This window comes from Micrasema longulum, unplaced genomic scaffold, assembly GCF_059751315.1.
Source record: "Micrasema longulum isolate JH-2025_06_02 unplaced genomic scaffold, ASM5975131v1 h1tg001758l, whole genome shotgun sequence".
NCBI classification, from domain to species: Eukaryota; Metazoa; Arthropoda; class Insecta; order Trichoptera; family Brachycentridae; genus Micrasema; species Micrasema longulum.
Genome location: NW_028278934.1, coordinates 255,691 through 279,514, shown reverse-complemented (window position 1 = coordinate 279,514; position 23,824 = coordinate 255,691). Strand labels below are relative to the sequence as shown.

Below are 23,824 nucleotides of genomic sequence, written 5' to 3'. Positions count from 1 at the left end.
AAAATTGAACTGTTTCATTTGATTTTATTGTATTTATTACGGTTCACAAACAATAATCAATATAAATGACATTGGTTTAATAATCACAAATTGTTATTGTAGATATTGTTTATCAATTAAATTTGAACACAGCATGCATAAATAAAGAAAAAAAAGTTCATGAATGTATTTCTAAATTGGCTAGCTTAATTGAATTCTGTGATAGTTATAAAATATATAACAATAAAGTATTACTAACAGATTAACAAATTACAACAGGGATGGGAAATATATTTACATTTACATTTTTACATTTTTTTTGCACCACAACAGGCCAGGAGGCCTAATTACAGTGGTGAATTACATCACAAAGCACCCAGGCTTGAGAAAAATCACATTTTATTTTTTGTGTTCTTACCGGGAATCGAACCCGGAACCTTATGTGTGTGAATCAAGCGTCTTGACCACTACACCACGGAGGCCGCGGAGAAAACCCTTAATAAGGGAATATGGAAGTCAAGGCATTTACAGGGCTTATGACCTGTCATTGGCTGGTTTAAGTGGCCACTTTACACACTGTGTAACATTCACCAGTTTGCTTTGCGCACTTTTTTTAGCCCTGTAAATGCCTAGACTTCCATATTCCCTTATTTAAGGTATTCCCATCCCTGTTGTCATTTGTTAATCTTAATGACTCCCGAGGGTAAAATCCAGTCTTTTGTCTACGAACATTTGGACAAACTCAAGTATTGTATTACTAACAGGTTAATACAAATCATTTAACCTAACTAACATAATTGACTATTAGATTTTATAAATTGCGGTACGGCTTTCCTAAAATTATTTAATTTATCGTTAAAGATATCAATATCAGCATTACTTTTTACATTATTACACAATCTTAACATACGTGATATTGCATTAAAGTGCGCCATATTATTATTGAAGATTGGAAGATACAATGTTGTGTACGATCTCAATCGCCAACTGGGGACATTCAGGGGTACATTCTCTCAAAAAAAAGTAAAATCAGCATTCCAATAAATTCTTTTATAAAGATATATCAAGCCTGTCTCTTAAATTACCAAACTTATTTGGACCAAAATGTTCTAGGCGCTGATCGTAAGACTGAAGGGTTTTGCAAACTATTATAGTAAAAATATTATGTTGTCTGGCTCTAAATAAAATTCTTTTTTGATCTTCTTATCTCCCAAAAACCATATAAAAAATGGTATAAAAGTTGAAATGTTGTAAATAATTTACCACTTCTGAAGGTGTTTACTTAGACGAAAGCGCTAATGCTCAACTTAAACAAATTAAAACTTAACCCAGGAATTTTTACTGATATTATTATCAAAATCATTTACCGATTATTGACTTAAGAAAATATACACGAACATATTATAATCTTTAGTTCACAGTGAATATATGATGAAACGGAGAAATAAATATTTTATTTTACAATTTATAATATCGTGTTGTCACAACTCTTGTGAATGAAAAAGTAATGTTACGATTAAGCCTGATTGACTTCAACACTTTTTTACGCAGTCGTTTTAAATTCGGCCTAATGGTGTAGTGGTCAGCGCGTTTGCCTGCCATGTGAGAGGTCTCAGGTTTGATTTCCGGCAGGGTTGATATGTAATATTAATTTAAAACGTGTTTTTACAGTATCGTAGTTTAAAATCCCTGGACTGGCACCTGAAGCGTTACCACTAATCATCTTACCGTCATGTGACAAAAAATGATCAAAATTAGCTGCGATTGTTGTACTAACGCAGTGTCCCGTGCACCATTAGGTGCGAAAAGGGGAATGATAATGGTGATGATGGTCAAAAAAAAAAAGTTAATTAATTATTTAGAAATAAGGCATCTGTATTTTCTGGTTTTAGTGAATATAGATATATGTTTTTGTTATTTTTTTTTTGATTTTTCCAAATTTTGATTGTAATGTCATTTTCAACTAGAGATCGCAATTTAAAAAAATCAAGTTTTAGTTAAGCGGGTAGCAAGCCAATTAACAAGATGAAAGAGAAGTTAAGATTATAAAAAAATATTTATTTCCAAGTACTTTTTTATTTACTAAAAAGATTATTTTCCCAACAATGTTTTCAATGTAAAAAGCTTATTAGCACGGTGAATTTCCTGCCTAGGGAGTTATTTAAATCAAAATTTGTTACAACAGAGAGAAAAAACATTTTTAAGAAGGAAATATGGAAGTCTAGGCGTTTACAGGGCTTATGACCGGTCATTTGCTGGTTTAAGAGGCCGATTGGTTATCTTGCTTTCATATATCAACTTAAAAAAACCTAAATTTTGTAAATGGGGTCTAGAATTCCAATCGTCTTTACGCTTAGTAGCTGCAAGACGTGTTGTAATCTTACTCTTTTTTATTACTCATATTATTATTTTTTTAATATCATTTAATACATTAAACTTATTTGTCAATTTTAAAAATGTGTAAATGGGGCCAAAATTTCTAACTGTCGATGCGCTCTGTAGCTACAAGACGTCCTGTAATCTAGCGCCTATCTGTTATAACTTTTGATTGATCTTAATTGAAAACGAGGCACTAGAATCCCAACCGTCCATGCGCTCTGTAGCTGCAAGACGTACTAGGATATTTATTAATTGTACAGCGCCCTTGAGGTGATTCTCACAAAAATGGCGCTATATAAATTATCCAACTATATATATATATAACAGCGACCGTGAAAACCTTCACACCTATTGAAAATGTAGTTCACAGCTTTACGGATTTTCCTTTACGATCAACCCTGTTTAATTTCGCGAGAAAATAGCCGGGCATTTAAATTTCTGCACAAGTTTTTAATGCTATAATAATCTCATTCTTAAGTACCAAATTCTAAAAATGTTGAATAATGTCCTATTACAATGGATTCATATTTAAATTTCAAGTTTAATGTCGAAAATTACGGTGCGACACCATTTTGGGATCCCGTTAAATTTAATATTACACTAATGCTTATAACACCCCATGTCGTCGCTTTGGGATATTCAAATTAACGCTTATAAACGGAACAATTAGTTGTTTAAATCACGTACAAAATCCAAAGTATTATTAAGGTAAGGCATAAAAAAAAAACAAACGACTCACTCATTACGCATTCCTTGTTGATGAGTAGTTTTTATGGGTGTTTTTGTTGAAATTGAGAATATAAAAAGACATTGTTATTTTTCATACCCATGTTAATAGTCATCTCTGAAAGACTATAATATCTTTCAAAATACGAGCGGTAAAACCATCTTATAACTTTTTTGCCTATAAAGTTGACGTTATGATTATCCTTTTCAAATGATAGAATATTTAAAATAACCAAGATCCGTGAAACTCATTCTACATTGAAAAACTGTAATTTTTTAATGTTTTTTTTTTTACACGCAAAAGCAGTCTTATGTTAATTGCATTAAGGTAGTATGCAGTAAATATACTTGTAAAATTTACATTGAGTTATATGTATATGTACGTACATATTTGACAAATTGATTATATTAGCACTTAAAAACGTTAAAAAACATAGGATTGCGCTTATCTACGTCTACTTTTAAAATTATCCAACGGAAAAAAACACAAATCAAATACGTGGATTGTGAAATCAACAGAACAGATGGTAGTAGAAGACATTGTCTCATAAGTGCTACGTTAAATATTTACACCCTGATACGGTTAATAAAAATAATGAATTTCTGCCTCAATATAGGCTTACTAGAAAGCGTAGAGGTATCTAATTATAATTACAAAATTAAATTTCTTGTTTAATTACAAGTATTCAATAAATTCGATTAAATTTAATAGATTCTTTTAAAAGATATCGATTGCAGAGCCAAAACGAAGCATGGAAGTTTAATGGGGGGTATTTTAAGGTTTCTATAGATTTCGTTTCAGACCGTGAATGCAAGGAAGGCTCCTATGGAAACTATTGTCGTTTTACCCCTTTACCTTACTAGAGCCAATTTATGAAACTACTTTCTTCTGAAAGTATTTTTAAACCTTCTTTTGTGTGAATATAAGAAACTCTTTTACTTTATATTAAACGAAATACGCAACATTTCAATAAGTTAACTCGGAGTATCCACACGAACATGTTTTTTTCAAACGTTTAAAAAAAAAATAGGCACTACAATAATTAATCGACTCACTACTTTATTTAAAAAAAAGAAAAAACCTTTAACAACCATAAAAATCTAAATCATTAAAAAACCTTATTAAAAAAAAATATATATTCCATAGCCTGCCAATAAATTGTATCTACTGTCTACATAAAGTTTTAAATAAATTCTTGAGAAGTAAAACTTTGTTTTCAACTGATTACAAAGATTTTCTCGATAAAGAGTTTTTTTACATCCTCCAGGGAAGCAAGACGTTGCGAATTCCATGTTCACGCATCTTCCGGAATGTCCACTTCAGCTAGTACTGCTCCCGATGGAGCCGTAACAATATCTGATGACTTTGCTAGAGGTAGAAGAGGAAGAATATTGTCTCCTCGTCATACCTTACCTCCAAACACAACATGCGAGTGGACGTTTCACGGCAGACCAGGTAAAACATCAATTTTTTAAGTCCAATCATAACATTGTTTTTAGATGTACATGCGAAACTAACCAATATCATAGACGGAATTTTTGTAATTTATATGATGCGTTTTTAAATTTTTCGAAAGGTGCTACTGTTTATGCAATGATTATGTTATATGTTATATTTATTACGTTTATGCAATAATTATGTTATTATGTTATATTACTATATACCCGCGTGAAAAATTTCAACGCTTATCAGTTCATGGTTTACCTCTTCGTTCTAATTCTCAAGGCACTCTCTTAATACACATCCACAATTCCTCATTCTTTTCTAACTCATATAGTTTCCATGCGGCTCGACTGTGGAATCATCTTCCATCCACCATCAAAGATGTTACTATATTATCTCTGTTTAAATCACGTCTGAAGAAACATCTCCTTTCTCTTCCTTAATCTTTCCTCCTTTCCTCCTTTCCTCCTTTCCTCCTTTCCTCCTTTCCTCCTTTCCTCCTTTCCTCCTTTCCTCCTTTCCTCCTTTCCTCCTTTCCTCCTTTCCTCCTTTCCTCCTTTCCTCCTTTCCTCCTTTCCTCCTTTCCTCCTTTCCTCCTTTCCTCCTTTCCTCCTTTCCTCCTTTCCTCCTTTCCTCCTTTCCTCCTTTCCTCCTTTCCTCCTTTCCTCCTTTCCTCCTTTCCTCCTTTCCTCCTTTCCTCCTTTCCTCCTTTCCTCCTTTCCTCCTTTCCTCCTTTCCTCCTTTCCTCCTTTCCTCCTTTCCTCCTTTCCTCCTTTCCTCCTTTCCTCCTTTCCTCCTTTCCTCCTTTCCTCCTTTCCTCCTTTCCTCCTTTCCTCCTTTCCTCCTTTCCTCCTTTCCTCCTTTCCTCCTTTCCTCCTTTCCTCCTTTCCTCCTTTCCTCCTTTCCTCCTTTCCTCCTTTCCTCCTTTCCTCCTTTCCTCCTTTCCTCCTTTCCTCCTTTCCTCCTTTCCTCCTTTCCTCCTTTCCTCCTTTCCTCCTTTCCTCCTTTCCTCCTTTCCTCCTTTCCTCCTTTCCTCCTTTCCTCCTTTCCTCCTTTCCTCCTTTCCTCCTTTCCTCCTTTCCTCCTTTCCTCCTTTCCTCCTTTCCTCCTTTCCTCCTTTCCTCCTTTCCCCTTTCCTCCTTTCCTCCTTTCCTCTTTTCCTCCTTTCCTCTTTCCTCTTTCCTCTTTTTTCCTTTTTCCCATAGTTTTGATTTAAGGTAATTTATTACGTTTATTTCTATTTTAATATGTCTTTAGATTTTTAATCTTTTTTTCTATATAATATGTTCTGTAACTTGAATTATAAAAATGAAACTTTTATTTTATTGGTTGGTTGGAAGAAATTTCCATTTGGCAATAAGCCCACCAATGCACAAATAACATTATGTACAAAAAGTCAAATAAATAAATAAATTATGCACGGCGTTTCAGGGCCAGAAAATGAAAGATCAGAGGAACATTTCTCTTGGTAAACAAAACGTGGTAAAAAAAACTTTTTTATAATGAAAAGAATTTATAATTATAATTTGAAAACAGAGACAATTCTAAATGTCACGAATTCGCATCCCTTCCACAAACCTCTACCCCTCCTATACCCAGTTTATTCCCTTGTCCGCATCAGGTGCGTATTGCTTCGTCGGTCTTCTACGTTTTAAATCTGAATTAAAAAAAAAAAAAGCGATTTTTCTAGTACATCAACAAAACGTTCCTCTAAAGTTTCGGTATGACCCCTAATACCCATGTTTAGCTGATAATGTAGGAATCAACTCTCAATCATTGTAAAATCATCATTTGTCATTGTGTTCCTTGTCATTTCTGAAAGTTAATTTTCAATCTATACTTATGGTTATATGAGTATACCTGAGTTGATCTGATGATTTCAATTAATATTAACACTCTGTGAAGCTTTTTTACCAACAATATTGACTGAAAATGAACCAGAAACGTATTGGTAGATTCTAATTATTTACCTCTTGAGATTGTTAGTGTGGACTACAAAGTATTTGAAAATCGATTGCTCGTATAGCGGTGTAAGCGTTTAAGATTTTTTAAAGAACTAAAGAGTATTAATAATAAACTCCTACTTTAAACATTATCCTCAAGTTCTTTGTAAGTCAGTGGTTGGTTGCCTTGATGCACTGAGTCAATCCTTTTTATGACAATGGCTACCGCTCTTCAATTACCAAATCTCCAACAAACTGAGAAATTTATGAAAAAAAATATCAAGTTTAACTTAAAATAATAACAAAAAAAAAGGACGGAGTTAACTTAATCTTCTAAATTCACAATCAAGCGTAAGCACGCACTTCAGTAGCTTCCACTCGCTTTCTAACAGTTAGGTTGACTGAAAAATAAGATGTCCTTACTTTCTTCTTTTAAAGCTGCTGAAGTGTTTCTATACTTATAGCCAAATACTTATTTTAGAACGTATTTAACTTTCTTTTAACAAATAAAATCAAAATTAATGTCGTTCTCAAATACGTTTTTTTCATGCTTCAATGCAATATTCCAATAAAGTAGGTGTTTAAAAAATGTCCAATTGAATGACATTGGTATGTATGCTACCGCACCGACACCTTATAGAGCCATTTCAAAACTTCAACGCTGCGTTATATGTACGTAACCGTAGCATAATAAATCTTCCGTGATGGATCGCACCAGCTAAACCTCCGTCGCGTTCATTTCACAGGTGATCTGGTTTGGATATATTTCGTCAGCTACTCCCATCACCCTCTGCTCCCCCCTCCCGACAAGGACTCCGAGAGCCCCACCTCCCCTCCCCCGGGCCTCCCGTCAGTCGTGGGGCTGGGGTTGGATCGGGGAAGGGGACGGGGTGCCTCCCGAGGCGGGGGTGTTGAGTACGGCAAGGAGATGCCGAGAGACGTGAAGCAAGGAAGACAGAATAATACCGCGGGGTGTTCCACAAGGCTTAGGATTTGGGACGGTGGTGGGCCTGATGATACTAACGTAAGTTATTGACTCCTCAAATTTCAGCGTTCGACTCGTTTTATCCCTCTAACACTATTAATAATAAAGTTACTGTATTTTTTCACAGATTCCTTAAAGCTCAATGGCAAAAAAACAAATTTTCTATTTTCGTTAAAATTTGTTTTAAATTTTTTTTAACTCTTTATTGCAGTATTCATCATTTGTTTAAAAAACAGTTTTATTAGTATGTTTTTTGACAGCAAAATGTTTAGTTTACTTACTTATTAAACCTTTTAATAAGTAACGGATTATTTTCGTAAAATATACGGAAAATTTCAGTGTGCTTTAATAGTTCGTGCAAACACGTAATTTGGCTTTCCATTACGAAACCATTTAAAAAAAAAACTCTAATGTGTATTTTTGAAAACAAACTGTGTGAAACAGGCCTTATTGGTCAATTTTCCAGTACAATAAAATACGAGTGTGTACTAAAAGTAGCGATTGTGATTAATTAAAAAAATATGTGTACCGTAATAAATTCAATGAATTGTTAATTAATACATTGATAGATAAATTATGATAATAAGAAAACATCCTATGACTGTTTAAAGAACTCGTTCCCTCGTTTGAAACCTTATTTCAAAGGATGCCTATCCCTAAGACGGTTTATTAATATTTTCCCTTTGATGGACCCCTCAGGTGAGAATTCTAGCTGATCACTGTGATGATGATGGTCCCAAACTGTGTGACCACACTTCCTTAAGTAATCTGACACGAATCACTCGACCTTGTACGATGGAGGAAAGCTATATTAGTACAGGTAAGCACAAAAAGGTGGGAATAAATATTAATCACCTACATACTTATTCTTGTTGTATACGATAATTCATTTATTTACCTTAATTGAACCAATTGATTATTTCTTTTGTGAATATGAAAAGATAATAAGTACTGCGCAATATATGTTATTTTTTTAAATTAACAACAAATCAATATTTTTTTTAATGTCTGTCAGTTTCTCTTAACGTCATTAACCCTTTCCTTACTGTGCTAAAAAAATCAGCGCGTTCCGGTGCTGTGAAGTTAAAATACTAAATATAAAAATGAGGTATTTTAAATTTGAGAAATGAAACGAAATAGGCAAATCCCTCAATCAACTTTATTTATGGTCAATTTTTTTTTTTCAAATGTAATCGCTAAAAACACGAAAAAAAACATTTGCTGACGCTCACGGGACGAGCAAACGGTCCGCTCTTAGTGGAGCTCCGATAGCATCTGAGCGTTTTTTGGCAGTGGTACAGGCTGGCCTGCGTCACTCGTGAAGTTGTTTCTCTCACTCGCGAATGTATATACAGCACCGAGAGTGAGACGTATACAGTGTTTGAGACAATCATATATTGCGTATTTTTTTTTACTTCATCACCGCGACAATCCGACACATCGGTAAACTTTTAATTGTAAAGGTTATTTATTTCCAATTTATGATAAAATTCTTTTTATGTTAGCAATTAGTACCTATTTACTATTTAACATGCAAATATTTTAATTTATACGTAAATGGATATCGAAAGAATACAGAAAATTTTAAGCAAGTATTAATTATATTTACAGAGATATATGCGTTGTTAGACAATGTGTACTAGCTGTAATTTGTAAATCACCGGGAAAGGAGATTGAATGCATTTCGCAGTTAAACTTTTGTGAAATCAGAACGATATTTTTTAATCATACTTAGAACATTATTTTTAACGCTAAAAATTTCAACTAGCTTGGTAGATAAAATTACCTATGTATATACCTAACTAATTAGTGACATTTTTATGTATACTGGTTTAAAACCTTTTCTGTTTATTTCCAGGATACTAAATTCAAATGCAAATAAAATTAAATGAAATAGTTTAGTTTTTTATCAATCTTTTTTGTTCATGTAGGTGTATTAATTGTAGTGATGGTGAAGATGACGGTATATTTAAGTATTAACAAATTAATGAAGAGATTTTTCTGACGAAGAGAAGAGTGCGTCTTGAAATCGCTAGACATAAATATAAGTTTATATTTTATGATTTTTTTGGATTAGAGTTTGCTGTCGAATGCATAAAACTTTTTTGATTCGTAAATATAAAAACAGCCCATTTAAAAAAAAAAAAATTATGCAATTTTTTCTCCTCCACGAGTTTTATAGAATTAAATATTTAACAGCTTTGAAAATGTGTCTCTTTATCTTATAAACAATAGAAAAAAATATGGGATCACGGGTGGCGAAAACAAAGTCAATCATCCTACGATTGCTGCAGTGAGCTGGTTTTTGTCTGTCCAAAGAACGAGTTTTTATTAATTCGAAGCAAACGTTTTTATTCATTGTTTTTATGACTGCATTTAAAAATATATTTTACTTAAATTAAAATCATATTTTATTATATAAATTTATTGTATATATTTTATTTTAAAATTATTATATGATGCCAATGTCCAACAAATAAAGATTTTTACTTCTTTTTGATCTCCTGGAAAATTCATAATTTGTTGATGAGTCCGTTTTTGCGTGTACATTTAATTTTTTTTATTTGTAATTTTAAAAGACCGGTTAAGATTATGAAATATAAACATAAAACATGTCAAGTCATCATGTGCTTCTGAATGTTGATTTTAAATTTAAAATAAATATAGACGAATTCGTCTGTAGTATAATTTTTAAAATAGTCAGGTAGTGTTAAAGTCCACTGTATTGTATTTTTAACTGTCCTGCATTAATTTGTTCTAGTTTTTTTTAAAGTGAAAGTGTGGGTTTTTGTGTATGTCAGTATTTTTGGTAACTGTAATATTATCGTTTTGTATGTTTCCTATTGTAATTTTATGTACAAGTATTTTATATTAGACTCGCATAGCGCGTACTTTTGTACAGTTCAGTCGTTAGGATCAAAAAAGGTAAGTTGTATATTAGTTTTATAATTTTATTTTGCTGTATTTGTATCTTTGTAACCACAGTTTGATTACCGATTCCCCCGAAGGCGATCATGCAGCTTAGTTTGCATTTAACAAGTTCTTTGTGCACTAAATTTTGTTTCGTTTTTCAGTATGTGGTCTTTAATTTATGTTTTAAAAGTACAAGTGTTCAAGAAGGTATTCGTCTTTACCAGGATCTAAAATGGTTCTCCATCATCATACGGCTGAAGGAACAGCTTTGCACCCGGCGACTTTCCGCCTTCGTTACGAGTTCGTGGACACTCGGCTGGGGGGTGACCCCTGGGCGGGGGCTAGCACAGGAGGGGTGCTGCAGGAGGCCGATACGGAGACGGGGGCGACGCCCGGCCTGTGGACTGCCCCGGGGGGCTGCGCCAGAATATTCAAGAAGACCAGGGAAGCGGATTTCAGCTCGCCCAGGTGACATGCCGATTGATGACATTATAATTTACGTTGTGTGACCCTTAGAGTGGTTAAACTCTCAATTAAGATTTTTTATAAGAAATTGCTTCTAGTCATAGATTAGTCAGCGATTCACGAACGCCTCCTAAGGAAGGTACGTACCATTACCAGGGAAGGTACTATTTTTTTTTTAATAAAAAAATAAAATTCAAACCATCATATCATAAAATAAATAATACTTCACTTGTAAAAAAATAAATGAATTAATTCAGTTAAATATTTTTTATAATAAATATTTACTTTGCGTGAAGCCACTTAATTTAGAATCCGATTACAGAAAGTGACTGTTCCTTTGTAAAGGCGTTGAAATAAACTAACACCAAATATGTTTTATCTCGTAAATAACACTCATTTTTGTAAAAGAGGCCAAAAGTTATTAAAATTGTGAAAAATTAGAAATTCAAAAGGCTATCAATAAAAATCTTCTCATAATTTCCAAATTCTTTATTTGTAATTAAAATACCAGTTTTTTGTCAAAATCGTTGGTTTTTCTTTTGTAAGAACTAAGACCATCTAAAAACCCTTAAAAGTGCCTTGTTTTATCTGTCGCCTTTAGATATATGGTAAACAGATATGATAATTATTTTTGAAAAAAGCAAAGCGTTTCTACTCAGAATTTTTTTTTAATACTTTTTAAAAATTAAAAATAGCCCAATTTTTGGGGTGGAGAAAACGGGACTAGGAGACCTTGATCTTGTCTATTTTAGCTAGACATAATCAGCCAGAAGCCGCCGTGCAGTTGTCTTTTTTGCACAAGTATTCGGGGATGCATTTGCGAGAGACTAACAGACAATCTGTATTCAAATACCTATTCATAAAAGAGCTCTTTCACAGCATATCCCTTTAAATCGATAATTCTCTCATCACCAGGAACGTTTTCATGTACGGCCGCGGCGGCGCCACCAACCTGACGTGCGTGTACCGCATCGAGGCCGGGCCCGGCGAGCGCGTGCTGCTCAGTATCCGCAACGTGTCGCTGGGCGCGGCGGGCGCGGCGTGCGCCACGGAGGCGGACCCGCACACGGGCCGGCCGGCGTGCGCGCCGCACGCGCGCGCGCGCCACGCCAGCCTGCGCGTGTGGGACGCGCCCTGGAAGGACGTCAGGGTAAGAAACAATTTCAGTTCGATTCTGGGGTAGAGAAACGCGCTACCAACGCGTTTTCTATCCCCGTGAGAGCGTTGAGAATACCAACTTTGAGATATTTATAGATTTCGAGTCAGAATTTGTCATTGAATTGTTGATTTGACCTAACGAAATCCGAAGAAAGTTTGCTTATTTTTATCATCCATGAGATTTTCGTAGTACAAGTTGAAATTTTACAACAACAATAATGAAGATTTATTAACAAAAACTACCATTACTTAATGCCACCTGTTTTAAGGCAGATATTTTTATCCAAATACGTCACAACAATACTATTTCCAAAAAATACACATTACCAATAATGTACTTTCAAACTACAGCTAGAAAGCGCAATTTGTAAAAAATGCCAAGTGAGCCATTCCTTTTTTTATTACTCTGTGATATTACAGTACGTAATAAAATACACTTATACAATGGTTGCGTCCTTGAACAGTTCTTTTTTATAATCCTCGTGGACTTTGTCTTAAAGAAGTCAATTCCACTCGATCGAGGAATATCCATCTCCTCCCGAAAACTCTGGAAACTAGAGTATACCGATGATGAGGTTATTGTAGACAATTCAGTATAAAGTCTACAGGCCACCGCACTTAGATTAAATAGGTAATCCGCATGCATGGGTTTAAAAATCAGTATTGCAAAAACCCATTAACTGTGTAACACTTCATTTCTTGATTCCGAAAATACCCTGACTCAGTCAAACCAAATCATCGAAAGGGTCGAGAGTTTCAATTACCTGTGAGTATATGTTACGGAAAATGGCCGCTTTTAAAAAGAAGTGGGTGGCTAGGAATTGCAGGCGCCACATTTAACAGTATGAAGGCTGTCTGGAGATTGGATATTTACTCGCAAAAAGCCGAATTTGGCCCATAAAAGGTCTGTATAACACCTATGCTCCTCTACGGATGCGAATCGTGGCACCTCACTGGGGCCCAAAACAGCATAATTCTGAGTTTTGATAATAGGTGTCTCTGAAGAATCTTGGGTGTGCAGTGGTTTGACTTTGTAAAGAATAAAGTAATAAAATAACGGACGCAGCAAACTCCGGTGACAACTGTCATCAAACGGAGGCGATACGGTTGGCTTAGTCATGTGCTGCGGATGCCTACTAAAAGCCTCGAGGTTCTCAACGTCCTGGACGTCCACTGCTGATTGTTCTTCGGCAGTTTGTATCACAGGAGATGCACAGGAGCAAGCATCCGACAGAGATGCTTGGAGGATCTTTGTGGACACCATTTGCTCCAACTAAGGAGCGGAAATGGAATGACGATAATGATTACGTTATTGTAGTTGATAAGCAAAAAAGAAAAAAAAAAGAAAAAATTTACAGCAAAAAAAAAAAAACACGAAATGAAAAACTCACACATCAAACTGCAAAACTAAAATTTTGAGATTTTCTCGGATATTTTTTTTAATGACTACTGTAAGTTGTTTTTACTACAAGAAACTGTAAAATTTTTCAAACGAGTACATCTACAATTTGTTAGCCTTAGAAAAGGCTCTTGTTTAGTTGGGTGGCAAATGTAAATTGCACATGTATGTTTATTGTTTCTCTTAATAATGCAAACTGTCATCTCAGAATAAAACAAATTTAAAGCAACCATACTATTTAACTGCATATAAGTAGCATTATTTAACCAAATTCTTGTTTCACTTACTATTTAACTACGGGAGTGCTTTTAAAAGATTCATTTCAAGTTCTTTGTTTTTCTTTTGACTAAATTTTTTAATGTCATGTTTCTTATTTTGACAGGTTCCTCGTGCTTGTTTATGTGATAACACAACATTAACTGATCCGAAACCTCTCATTATCCAGTCCTCTTCTCGTGCTTTGGAGTTGATGTTCAGTGTGTCATCATTCAACATCACAGATGACTACACGGATATTTACTTCCACGCAAGTTTCGAACTCATTTCTACTTTAGACTGCGGAAGGAAACAAAGACTCAGAGGATCTGGTGGAGAAGAAGAAGTGGCACATCCAGCAAGGTAATTATCATTAGCAAAAAATGTGCTCGATTAGGTAACTAAAACATTTGTAACAATGTACGCGTTTTTCTGTAGGAGTCGATCTGAAAGTGCTTGCGTTGGAATGCCATGGGTAGTAGAAGCCAGAGAAAATCGCAGTTTGTTCTTACTGACTTGGGGAATTCCACTTCCTCTGACACCTTCACAAGATGATCCTGCAAGATGCACAACTAGAAACCGTCTGATGATCTACACTGGAAGACCACCAAAGTATGTATATTGTGGTTGACCAGAGATGAGTAAAATATAATCTTTTACAGATGTGTTAAAGTTTATTTCTTTCTTAGGCTTATCAAAGTGATTTGTCCAGCGGAACCGAACACGCGCCAGTTTGCAGTTCAGGTGTTTTCTGAGGATTGGTTTTCAAACACTGGCCAAACTAATTCACCATCAGTTTACTTGACTCCACCAAAACCACCATCATTTCTTCTGGAATTTGTAGCCAGAGAACGTGGACTTGCCGCTTTTACATGGCTTGAGATATCGAAATCTCGATCTAGCCTTCTTCAGCAACTTCAAGTTGACTCAATGGAACCGATTGAGAAACCTGAATACAGTAATTATTCTTTGAGTGCATTTAATGCTGATTGCACTTACAGGTGCCCAGAGCTAAATGCGTGTATCAGTTCCACGTTGTGGTGTGATGGAAGATTAAACTGTCCTTCAGGGTATGATGAGAACAAGATGCACTGCGGTGTCGGTAGAAAGTTTTTCAATATATTTCCCGGTGGAGTATATACCGCTTTGGGATGTACAGCGGCAGTGTTAGCCGCCTGTATTCTGTTTACCATATTTGCTCTTATCGCGAGGTTCAGACGAACCAGAGACAGGAGGTTGGGGAAGAAGAAACTGCTAGCGACCGCCGATGGAAGACGATTAACCGAAGAGCTGTTATTAGATCCTGGCAGCAACACTAATACAGTGAGCTCCTGACATAAGGACAGATCTGTGGAGTATATACATGTGGACAGAGAAACCACAGTATAAAATTGGTAAAACTGTTAGCTGTACAATCACTGTAACATTCATATTGTGCTAAACCCGATCTTTGCTAAATTTTATTGATTGTACATTTTACATTTTACCTCGTTATTTTTCATCACACGTCAACTTAATTAATGATTGAAATCGTGAATAATATGTTTTCCATTTCTCTCCCGTCTCAATCAGTATGATACGTTTTGATTGTTGTGATGAAAAATACAACTCCCAGATCTGCTTTATAAGAGACTGTTAAATTATAATCCAGTGACTACGAGTCGTCTAATTAATTAAATAAGTTATGACGTATTATCGGAATTATACAAAAGTGTGAAGTGATTATTAACGGACAGATTTAAAAAATTGACTTTATTTAAACGTATTAATTAACTTTATTTATAAATAAACTCAATTTCTACCTGTGTAGATGATAAAATATAATATGAAACACACCTAGAAGAATATAATATAAAAACTGCACTAGACTAATTGACAAAAGCTCAAAAGAAAGCGATTAGAACTCTTATTTTATCTGTTCCAATGAAATAAAATTTTACTTGATCCTGATAAATTAATTTTCTTTATTAAAAATGTTTGTTTTTTTTATACCTTAAATTTAATTCAGGGTAAAGTAAAAACCACTCAATTTATTATTTACCGAAAAGAATTTTCGTGTACATACTTCTGTATATACATTAATTATTATTTATTGATTCTCTTCAACTGCGTTTTTTCAAAAAACCCACAAAGACTTATACTAAAAATATTATATAGATCTCCTTAGATTAAGAACACCAACATGATAATTTGAAAAGACGTTATAAATGAATAATGGACGTAGTCGAAAATGTACCTATTGAACTTATATTATATAAAAAATTTAATAGTTACGGGAAAGGCGACATTTATTTATGGGAAATAAATGGGGTGAATTTTTGCCAAAAATTGTGTTCTCAAGCACGTACATTTACTGCCAATTGCACATTTATATTAACTATCATCTACCATTAAAAAAGAAAAGTTGTAGCTGAAGTCATAAATATAACATTTTTTTGTTAAACAGAAACGTTTTTTTATTTGCTCATTTATAAATAATTTATTTTCCCTGAATCAAACAGAGAAACCTGACAAAAAAATATAAATTTAATGAACAGTTTCAAAAAACTATTAAACTATCCTGATACATATTTTATTGATCACCCAATACAAAATTTATGATTATTTATGATTTAAAAATTTGTTATATTTTATTTTGTCTCGTCATTAATTTTTGTTTTCGTATCAGCAAGTTTCATAATAAAATAGTTCATTGTTTAATAAATTAAAAATATTGTGTGTTTTATTAAGTTTCAATATGTTCCATAATCATATCATATATACTCATTTTTTTATTTATTTCAATGTGATATTTATGTAACAACAAATTAGTATTTCCTTTGTAAAATTTGTATTTGAAAGACTAACTTTATGATTATTCATCATAATAATAAAATAACGTTGTTTTCAACCACTATTTTTTTTAACAATATTTTGAACATGTCCAAATGTTTGCAGATAGCTAGATTTCCTCCATAGGGAGTTATTTAGATCCAAATTTGTTTCAAACATTGGCAGAATGGTGAATGGTACGCAGTGTGTAAAGAAGCCTCTTTAACCAGCCAATGACATGTCATAAGTCCTGTAAATGCCTAGACTTTCATATTTCATTCTCAATACTGTTTTAACTCTCTGTTGCAACAAATTAAAACTTTTTATATAAAAAAAATAGGTTGTTAAAAACAAAGTTGTTTTCTTATTCAAAAACGGTTTACAGATTATTGTATTTTTTTTCTGGTTCACATAAAATTAGAAAAAGATGTGGAATGCTTTAATATTACATTTTATGATGTGTGTACACATTTTGATATATTTTACTGTTTTTGAACCAAAACGACATAAATAAACAAATGTGCAAATTTGTCAAAATTAATTTATTAATGATTCAATATTTAAAGTGCAAAAAAATTAGTACTGAAATGTGCAATTAAAAAAATACAGTTGAAGAAAATTTAAATAGCTGTTAAAATTTAGTTCAGGATATAATGTGAACGACGAAAATGCAGATGAAGTTTTTAGTCATCGGTATTTCAAAAATGATTAAGTTTTTAGTTTTTCTACAAGTTCTAAATTCAGGATCCAATTTTTAAGACAAGAAAAATAAATAAATTGAATGACTTAAAAAATAAATACCACTGCACATATATTTTCATGTAACAGTTTTTAATTTTGATTTTATTCTTCTAAAAAATAAAATAAAAAGTTATAATTTTAAACCATTTCCGATTCAAAAACTGAGGATAACACTTTGTCACGTCTAAATGGATTTTTCAGTGAAAACAGAATCGCTACTCATTTAATTCCCCGAATAGCGAAATAGGGCTTTAATAATTATAAGTAATTCCGTCGCTTAAAATGACAATTAATCTTGGGGGAGGAAGTTAGGAAATGGTGTAATAAAGTAAAAAATCCATTAAGTTATCCAAAATCCCTTGTATCCAGGTTATTTGGGATGCTGGGGATAAATCATGGTAGAGCATGTGAGTCGGGATGTAAGTTGTACCTCGTAGGGAGTAATTCATAGCATCACCCCTAGGATCAATTATTTAGGATTAAGGGCTTCCCTTTCGCTAGGGTGCCTCGAACGAAGGGGTGTTTTATGTCCACGTTTAGCTTATAAAGTGTACGCTGAAGCATAGCTGCTAGATTGACCAGGCGGGTTGGAGATCCAAGTATTAAATGCTGAGATGGTAAGTAAAATCAAGATGAAGTTGGTTAGATGCAGTAGTGATACTCAAGTGTGATATGATTGCAGAACATTATGGTAAAGCAATGGTAACTAAATTTAGAGAAAAGTTCCACATTATTTGAAGGATATATAATGAAAAGGATTTAAATAAATAAAAAATACTCTGACAACAAAAAATATTTTTCACCATAAATTGTTATTATGTGTGTTCTCGTTGCACCTTTGAAATCGGCTATGTGCATTCATTTTTTAAAAACGCAATTTTTATTTTTTTAAACTTTTTTATTTCTTAGTTACCTTATATTATAATACAAAGTATAGAAACAAAAAAAAAGTTATTTTACTTACATATCTATTTACATTATTTTATAGTACAACATAGCATTTCTGTTTAAATTCTATCAATTTTAAAAAAAATAAAATATATGTTTACAGGAATTTTTTTTTGTTATAATATGACCTCGGTTTGATGCGCAGTAAATATGTTTTTTTTGGTGAGCACCCAAACTGTTTCCCTGTTCTATTTTTAGTTATTTTTACCGAAAATCCAATTAAAAAAATCATATACAGGGTGTTCTTTAAACCTTGTCTCATCCGAAACCACGATGATCAGTATGGGCAAGAAGACATATTAGCATATTAAAAAAAATATTTAGAACAAAGAAAAAAATTAAAAATAAAATATTTAAAAAAATAAACGGTTGCTTACTGCAGGGGAGAAGTGTGGGGAGCGCGGCGCAGTTTCAGACTCCCCCCTACCCCCTCCTCGTTTCACCCCTGCAGAAGATAGAAACCATTTGCTTTTTCTAAAAAAATATTTTAATGTGCCAATATGTCTTCTTGCTCATACTGATCATCGTGGTTTCGGATGTGACAGGGTTTAAAGAACACCCTGTAATATGCAATATATCTACTTTAATGGTGACGAGCATATATTTTTTGTTTTTATTTTTAATTAATTATATATTTCACAGATTTTAATTTTGAATTTTGTGATCATTTTTATTGTATTCTTTTGTTTGATTATTATTTTTTAGTTCAAATTAAAAACAAAATTGTTTTCGAGATAGAATTTGTATGCTTATAAGCATCTCTTGTGAGAACATAATAAAACACGTATTGTTATACTTGAATACAAAAGTTCCTAATGTAAAATAAAAATTTCGTACTCAAAGGTACATACGCACTTATATTTCACTAACAAATACATTCTTTTTAAACGTATTAATTTTCATAAATATTTCGCTCACCTTTTACACAATTTACATTTGAATTCAAAATACAAAAGGCTTTGTACTTCTACGATTTTCACATCAAACATGACAGTTATTAGCAAATTCTCGGAAAGTTAAACTTTCCAAACATCCCTATTTTGGTGTTGTTTTAAAATGCCATTCACACATCGTTAGACTTGTGAACGCTCATTCAATTCTTATCCCTCTTTACGGTATACTTTCGGATATACTCTGAATTAAGCAGACTTGTACGAAGGCTTTAAGCTTGTCACGTGTTGTGCATTTCATAATATGAAACTTCATTCGTGTAATCCGATGAACGGATTATGAATGCTCGCCCATCAAATTATAATTTGGTTTCAGAAATTTTCCCTACAAAGCAACGGTTAAAAATAAGTGCCCGGATTAGTTTGTTATACTTTAAAATCAATTTAGTAATAAAAACTAATGTCCAATATTTGGGCTCAGAAATATGTAGAGAAGTTTATGAGATCGAACCTACAAACCGAAAAAAAAAATATATCATACGTAAAAATACATTTTTTCTACCTTTAAGGTTAAAAAAGTAAAATAAGTGTATGACGGGGTAGAAAATTTAATGCTGACGTATGATCTGAGTCGTTGAGGAAGCTGCACTAAAACGACAAATCTATAAAAACGTTCCGATATTTAAGTGATTCACTCTTCAATGAATTTCAACAACTGGATATTTTTCATAAGTATAGTTGAGCCTCATGGTGTAATGGTCAGCGCGTTAGCCTGCCATGCAAGAGGTCTCGGGTCGAATCCGAATCGAATCTCGACATGGTTGATGTGAAATATTTATTTAAATGGGTGTTTTTCACTAGAATATTTCATAGTTCCTAGACTGGTACCTGAAGCGTAAGACTAATCATCTTATCTTCATATAAAAAAAATGATCAAGGTACTAATGCAGTTCCCTATGCACCATTCGGTGTGGAAAGGGAGCGATGATGATAGTTGAGATCGGTAGCGGTCACACATTTCAATTGGGAAAAACACCTATCTATTTGCTATATTTTTTTCCAGTCATTAAACGGGTTGAATGTAATCAGTTTAACAATTATTTACTGTCAAATAATCTTTTTGATCGCAAACAATCAGGTTTTTGTGCGGGGCATGGTTCAACTAGCGCTTTAATCAAGGTTACGGATGACATAAGATACACTATGAATAACAAGATTCTATGCTTCTACGATTTTACTACTTGCAACGATTCTAACATCGCTTTCAATTCAGTCGATTTTGATCTTCTGTTAGTTAGGCTCAAAACCCTTAATATTACACAATTCGTTATAAAATGGTTCGGATTATATTAAAAAGCTATACATCAGTGTATTAAGATACCAGATCACCAGTCGGAAAAGGTTAATTTTGTCGCAGGAGTACCTCAAGGTGGAGTTTTATCACCATAACTTTTTTCCCTGTTTATCAATCCGATAGCAGAATGTCTGAAGTGTTCACATTATCTCTAGGCAGATGATTTACAACCTATACCTCCATCGTTGCATAAAATAATTAACTGTCAAGAAAATTGTTTCAATGTAAAGTATTAAACGATTATTTTTTTAATATCTATCATGAGGGTGTTCGATATCAAATTTGACAAGGGGTACCAGTGTAAATTAAATTTATGTACAGCTTTGGAATCACATGTCTTTCGAAATTATTAATGTTTCATTAAACTCAAAATACAGGGTCGAAAAATAATTGGTGTAAATGAATCATTGGGATATGTTGGTATAAAACTATTCATGTATGGTTTTATGATCAATCTACTGTCGCATATTGCAGAGATAACCGCATGGTTCATTTATGGAGTAATGCGTAATTAAAAGTTCGCTGGTAATAAATTTTTCACGCCAGGAAATATATAAATTATTAATTTCATTATGGAATAATTGATATCATTATTGTACTTGAAAAGACGCTTCTTTACGAGAAATTATAAACAGAAAAAAAGGTGATTCATCATTTAGTATTTAGAGTTATTTAAATTATTTAAAAAATATATATTATCAGTTCAAATATTTTCATGGCACTAAAAATTAAACTTAAAAATCCTTTTCGTTGTTTACATTCTCTTCATGTTTAATTTTTGTGTGATATAAAAACGATTAAATAATATTAGGTTTTCGTACATTTGTCTTCTCATTTCTATTTGTATGACGAAGCGTGTTATTATAATATTTGTCATGTTATAAAAATATTTTTTCACGGCATGTTACGTTAAAATATAATATTTTTTTAGACTAAGGTACATTTCAACGTACTTCACCCTATTGTAATTTTAAGCTTCTCTAAACCCTTTTTGGACGTGAAACTTTAAGTGGAGTATTTAAATTCATGAAAGTCTGGAAAGTAATATGATGAATACAATATACATATTCAACCATCACTTGTAAACGAGATGAAAAATTTGGAATAGAAATGCGATTTTGATATCTTCCTTTTGAAACTTTATTGAAAAGATTAACCGTATTGTTTTTTTTCAGATTTATGTTAGAACTACAAAAGTATGAGGAATTTATAAAATAATTAGCCCTGAAATTCAATACATAAAAAAGCCTAATAAATATTAAAAGTGTATCACAGTGTAAAGTCATAGCTTTAGACAGTTTACAGTAGATCATGAGCCTTTTAATTTCATGTTGCCTTCTGAAAATGATTTCCAATCGCTGTGCGATCAATCAAGTGCTTATTTTTTTTATTAATATCATTTCCAAAAAACCGTATTTCAGGGTAGCATTTTATTCCAACTCTCTGAATTGAAGTATCACCACGGTATTATTATTATTTTTAAACGTGTAAATTTGAGACGGGTTGTCACCCCGTGGCTGGTGTCGCGGACTCTAGATCAGGAGGTCCTAGATTCGAACGCCGCTCTACCGCAATTTGTTACCCGTTTTCTAGTACGGATATATATGACTAATAGTAAATAGTACCAAAATTTAAAAACATTAGCTAATCGCAGAAAAATATTTTTTAATTTAAAAAAAAAAGAATTACAATTTAAATTTCACAGTGAAATTTAAATTACAATTTAAATTTCACAGTGAAATTACATTGACTATTTTTAATTTGAATGTTTTTTTAAATATAGACATTTTATGATTAAACTTCTTAATCATTAGATAATGACGGCTCGGCAACGCGTATGTAGAAATGATAATAATATGGTAATATACGCATTTTTTTCATCTCGAGAGCCTTAACCATGCTTGTTTAGTTTACAAGACATCAGGTTCTCTAGTTCTGATGCCGGAAGATGCACCGGAATTAGTACCAGATAGGGAAGTCTATCTAGACTACTGAAAAACACGGTACGTTAATCATAGATGCGTTATCTCTTTGGTGTACGTTGTTTTATATGCGGTAAGACGTTGGTTTTATCTTCCAATAATTGTTAAACTGTAGTTTTACCTGTGTGATTTTAACTCGATGTATACTCTCAGGTAAACATTTGGAAAGGAATAGTCGGTTTAAGTAAAAGGGATATTAGTCCTAAAATTACTACATTTTCAGATTGTAAAAATAAAAAAAACTTTAACATCAAATTGTTTTTTCTAAAGATTTATTTTGTTTTTTTTAAAGTTTTCTATGATGAAAATACTTCTAAAGTTTTGCAGTCTAGCCTTAAACATGGTGTTTATACTTTTTTTACTACAAATATTCAAATTTTTATTGGTTGGCTGGAAGACATTATTGCTTTTCGCAACAAGTACGCGAAACTGCATATGTTTTTGTACTTAATTTTTTCAATAAATAAATACAGATAAAATGTAAATGCACATTAATTATCCGCCAAGCATTTGTATACATACCAAAACGGATGTAAATTTAGATCAAGAGCATTATCATAATACAAAACATTTAATTGTTTAAGTAATTAACTAAATTTACTAGTAGTTATAATAGTTGAAAACAGCAATTAGTTAGATAATACTCCCTATTAATCGTTGTGTGATTGCTAAATATTATTCTCTAACTCGTAATGGAAGTTGTCTCAAGCGGATAAATAAATAATTTACAAAAGCACGCAGGTGGGATGTGGGAGGAGGGGGGTTGCTTATCCGTCGAAGCCTCAGATTAACCTCTTCTGTCCGTGTAAGACTTTTTGTGTTTGATATTTTTTAAGAATTAATATAAAACACGCTTTTTATTTAAGATTTTACTATTTATTTATGCTTTAATAAGTAAGTTCATTGTATATAGAACTAACATAAACTTTTTATAACATTATATTTTTGTACCCTAGAGGTAAACTACGGTAATTTAAAATATGATAATTAAGTTATTACTATGTCAAATCAAATTTTTCGTCGTCTATTACATAGTAAATAGCAATAACTCCTTATTTCTTAAATAAAAAAGATAAATTATATACTTATTATTGTAATTCCAAACCAAATTAGAGGTTAAAGGCAGTAAGAAAACATAGCGTACTCGTAATTCTTGTAATGTGTACCAATATATTCTAGAAAAACACTATATTTTAAAGCCTCTCATTCAATAACATAAGATGTTTAAATTGTAAAAAAATACTTATTTGTCTCCCCTGAAAAGTTGAGTTTTTCAAAAAATACTGTAATTTACCTCTCGCATACAGATTTAAGATCAAATTATATTGAGAACATTTTTTCTGAATTTTATTAAAAATATTTTAAGACTTTCCATTTTTTTTGCACCTCAGCAAGCCCAATCGACCCGGGTAGGTTTTATTTCTTCAGGTAACTCATTATACATTATTAAAC

At 32.7% G+C, this 23,824-nt stretch overlaps 1 protein-coding gene across 1 annotated transcript in view; it reads left to right on the top strand.

Annotated features, from left to right (window-relative positions):
* LOC148274106 (uncharacterized) overlaps positions 1–16,095 on the top strand; it is a 126,225-nt gene extending 110,130 nt beyond the window's left edge. Inside the window, exons 10-17 of the mRNA XM_088237617.1 lie at positions 4,353–4,540; positions 7,218–7,495; positions 8,156–8,276; positions 10,594–10,837; positions 11,750–11,984; positions 13,774–14,009; positions 14,085–14,258; positions 14,336–16,095. Coding sequence (XP_088093743.1) covers positions 4,353–4,540; positions 7,218–7,495; positions 8,156–8,276; positions 10,594–10,837; positions 11,750–11,984; positions 13,774–14,009; positions 14,085–14,258; positions 14,336–14,981 — 2,122 coding nt within the window. The 3' untranslated portion in view covers positions 14,982–16,095. The remainder of the gene's footprint in view (positions 1–4,352; positions 4,541–7,217; positions 7,496–8,155; positions 8,277–10,593; positions 10,838–11,749; positions 11,985–13,773; positions 14,010–14,084; positions 14,259–14,335) is intronic.
* The last annotated feature ends 7,729 nt before the right edge of the window (positions 16,096–23,824 follow it).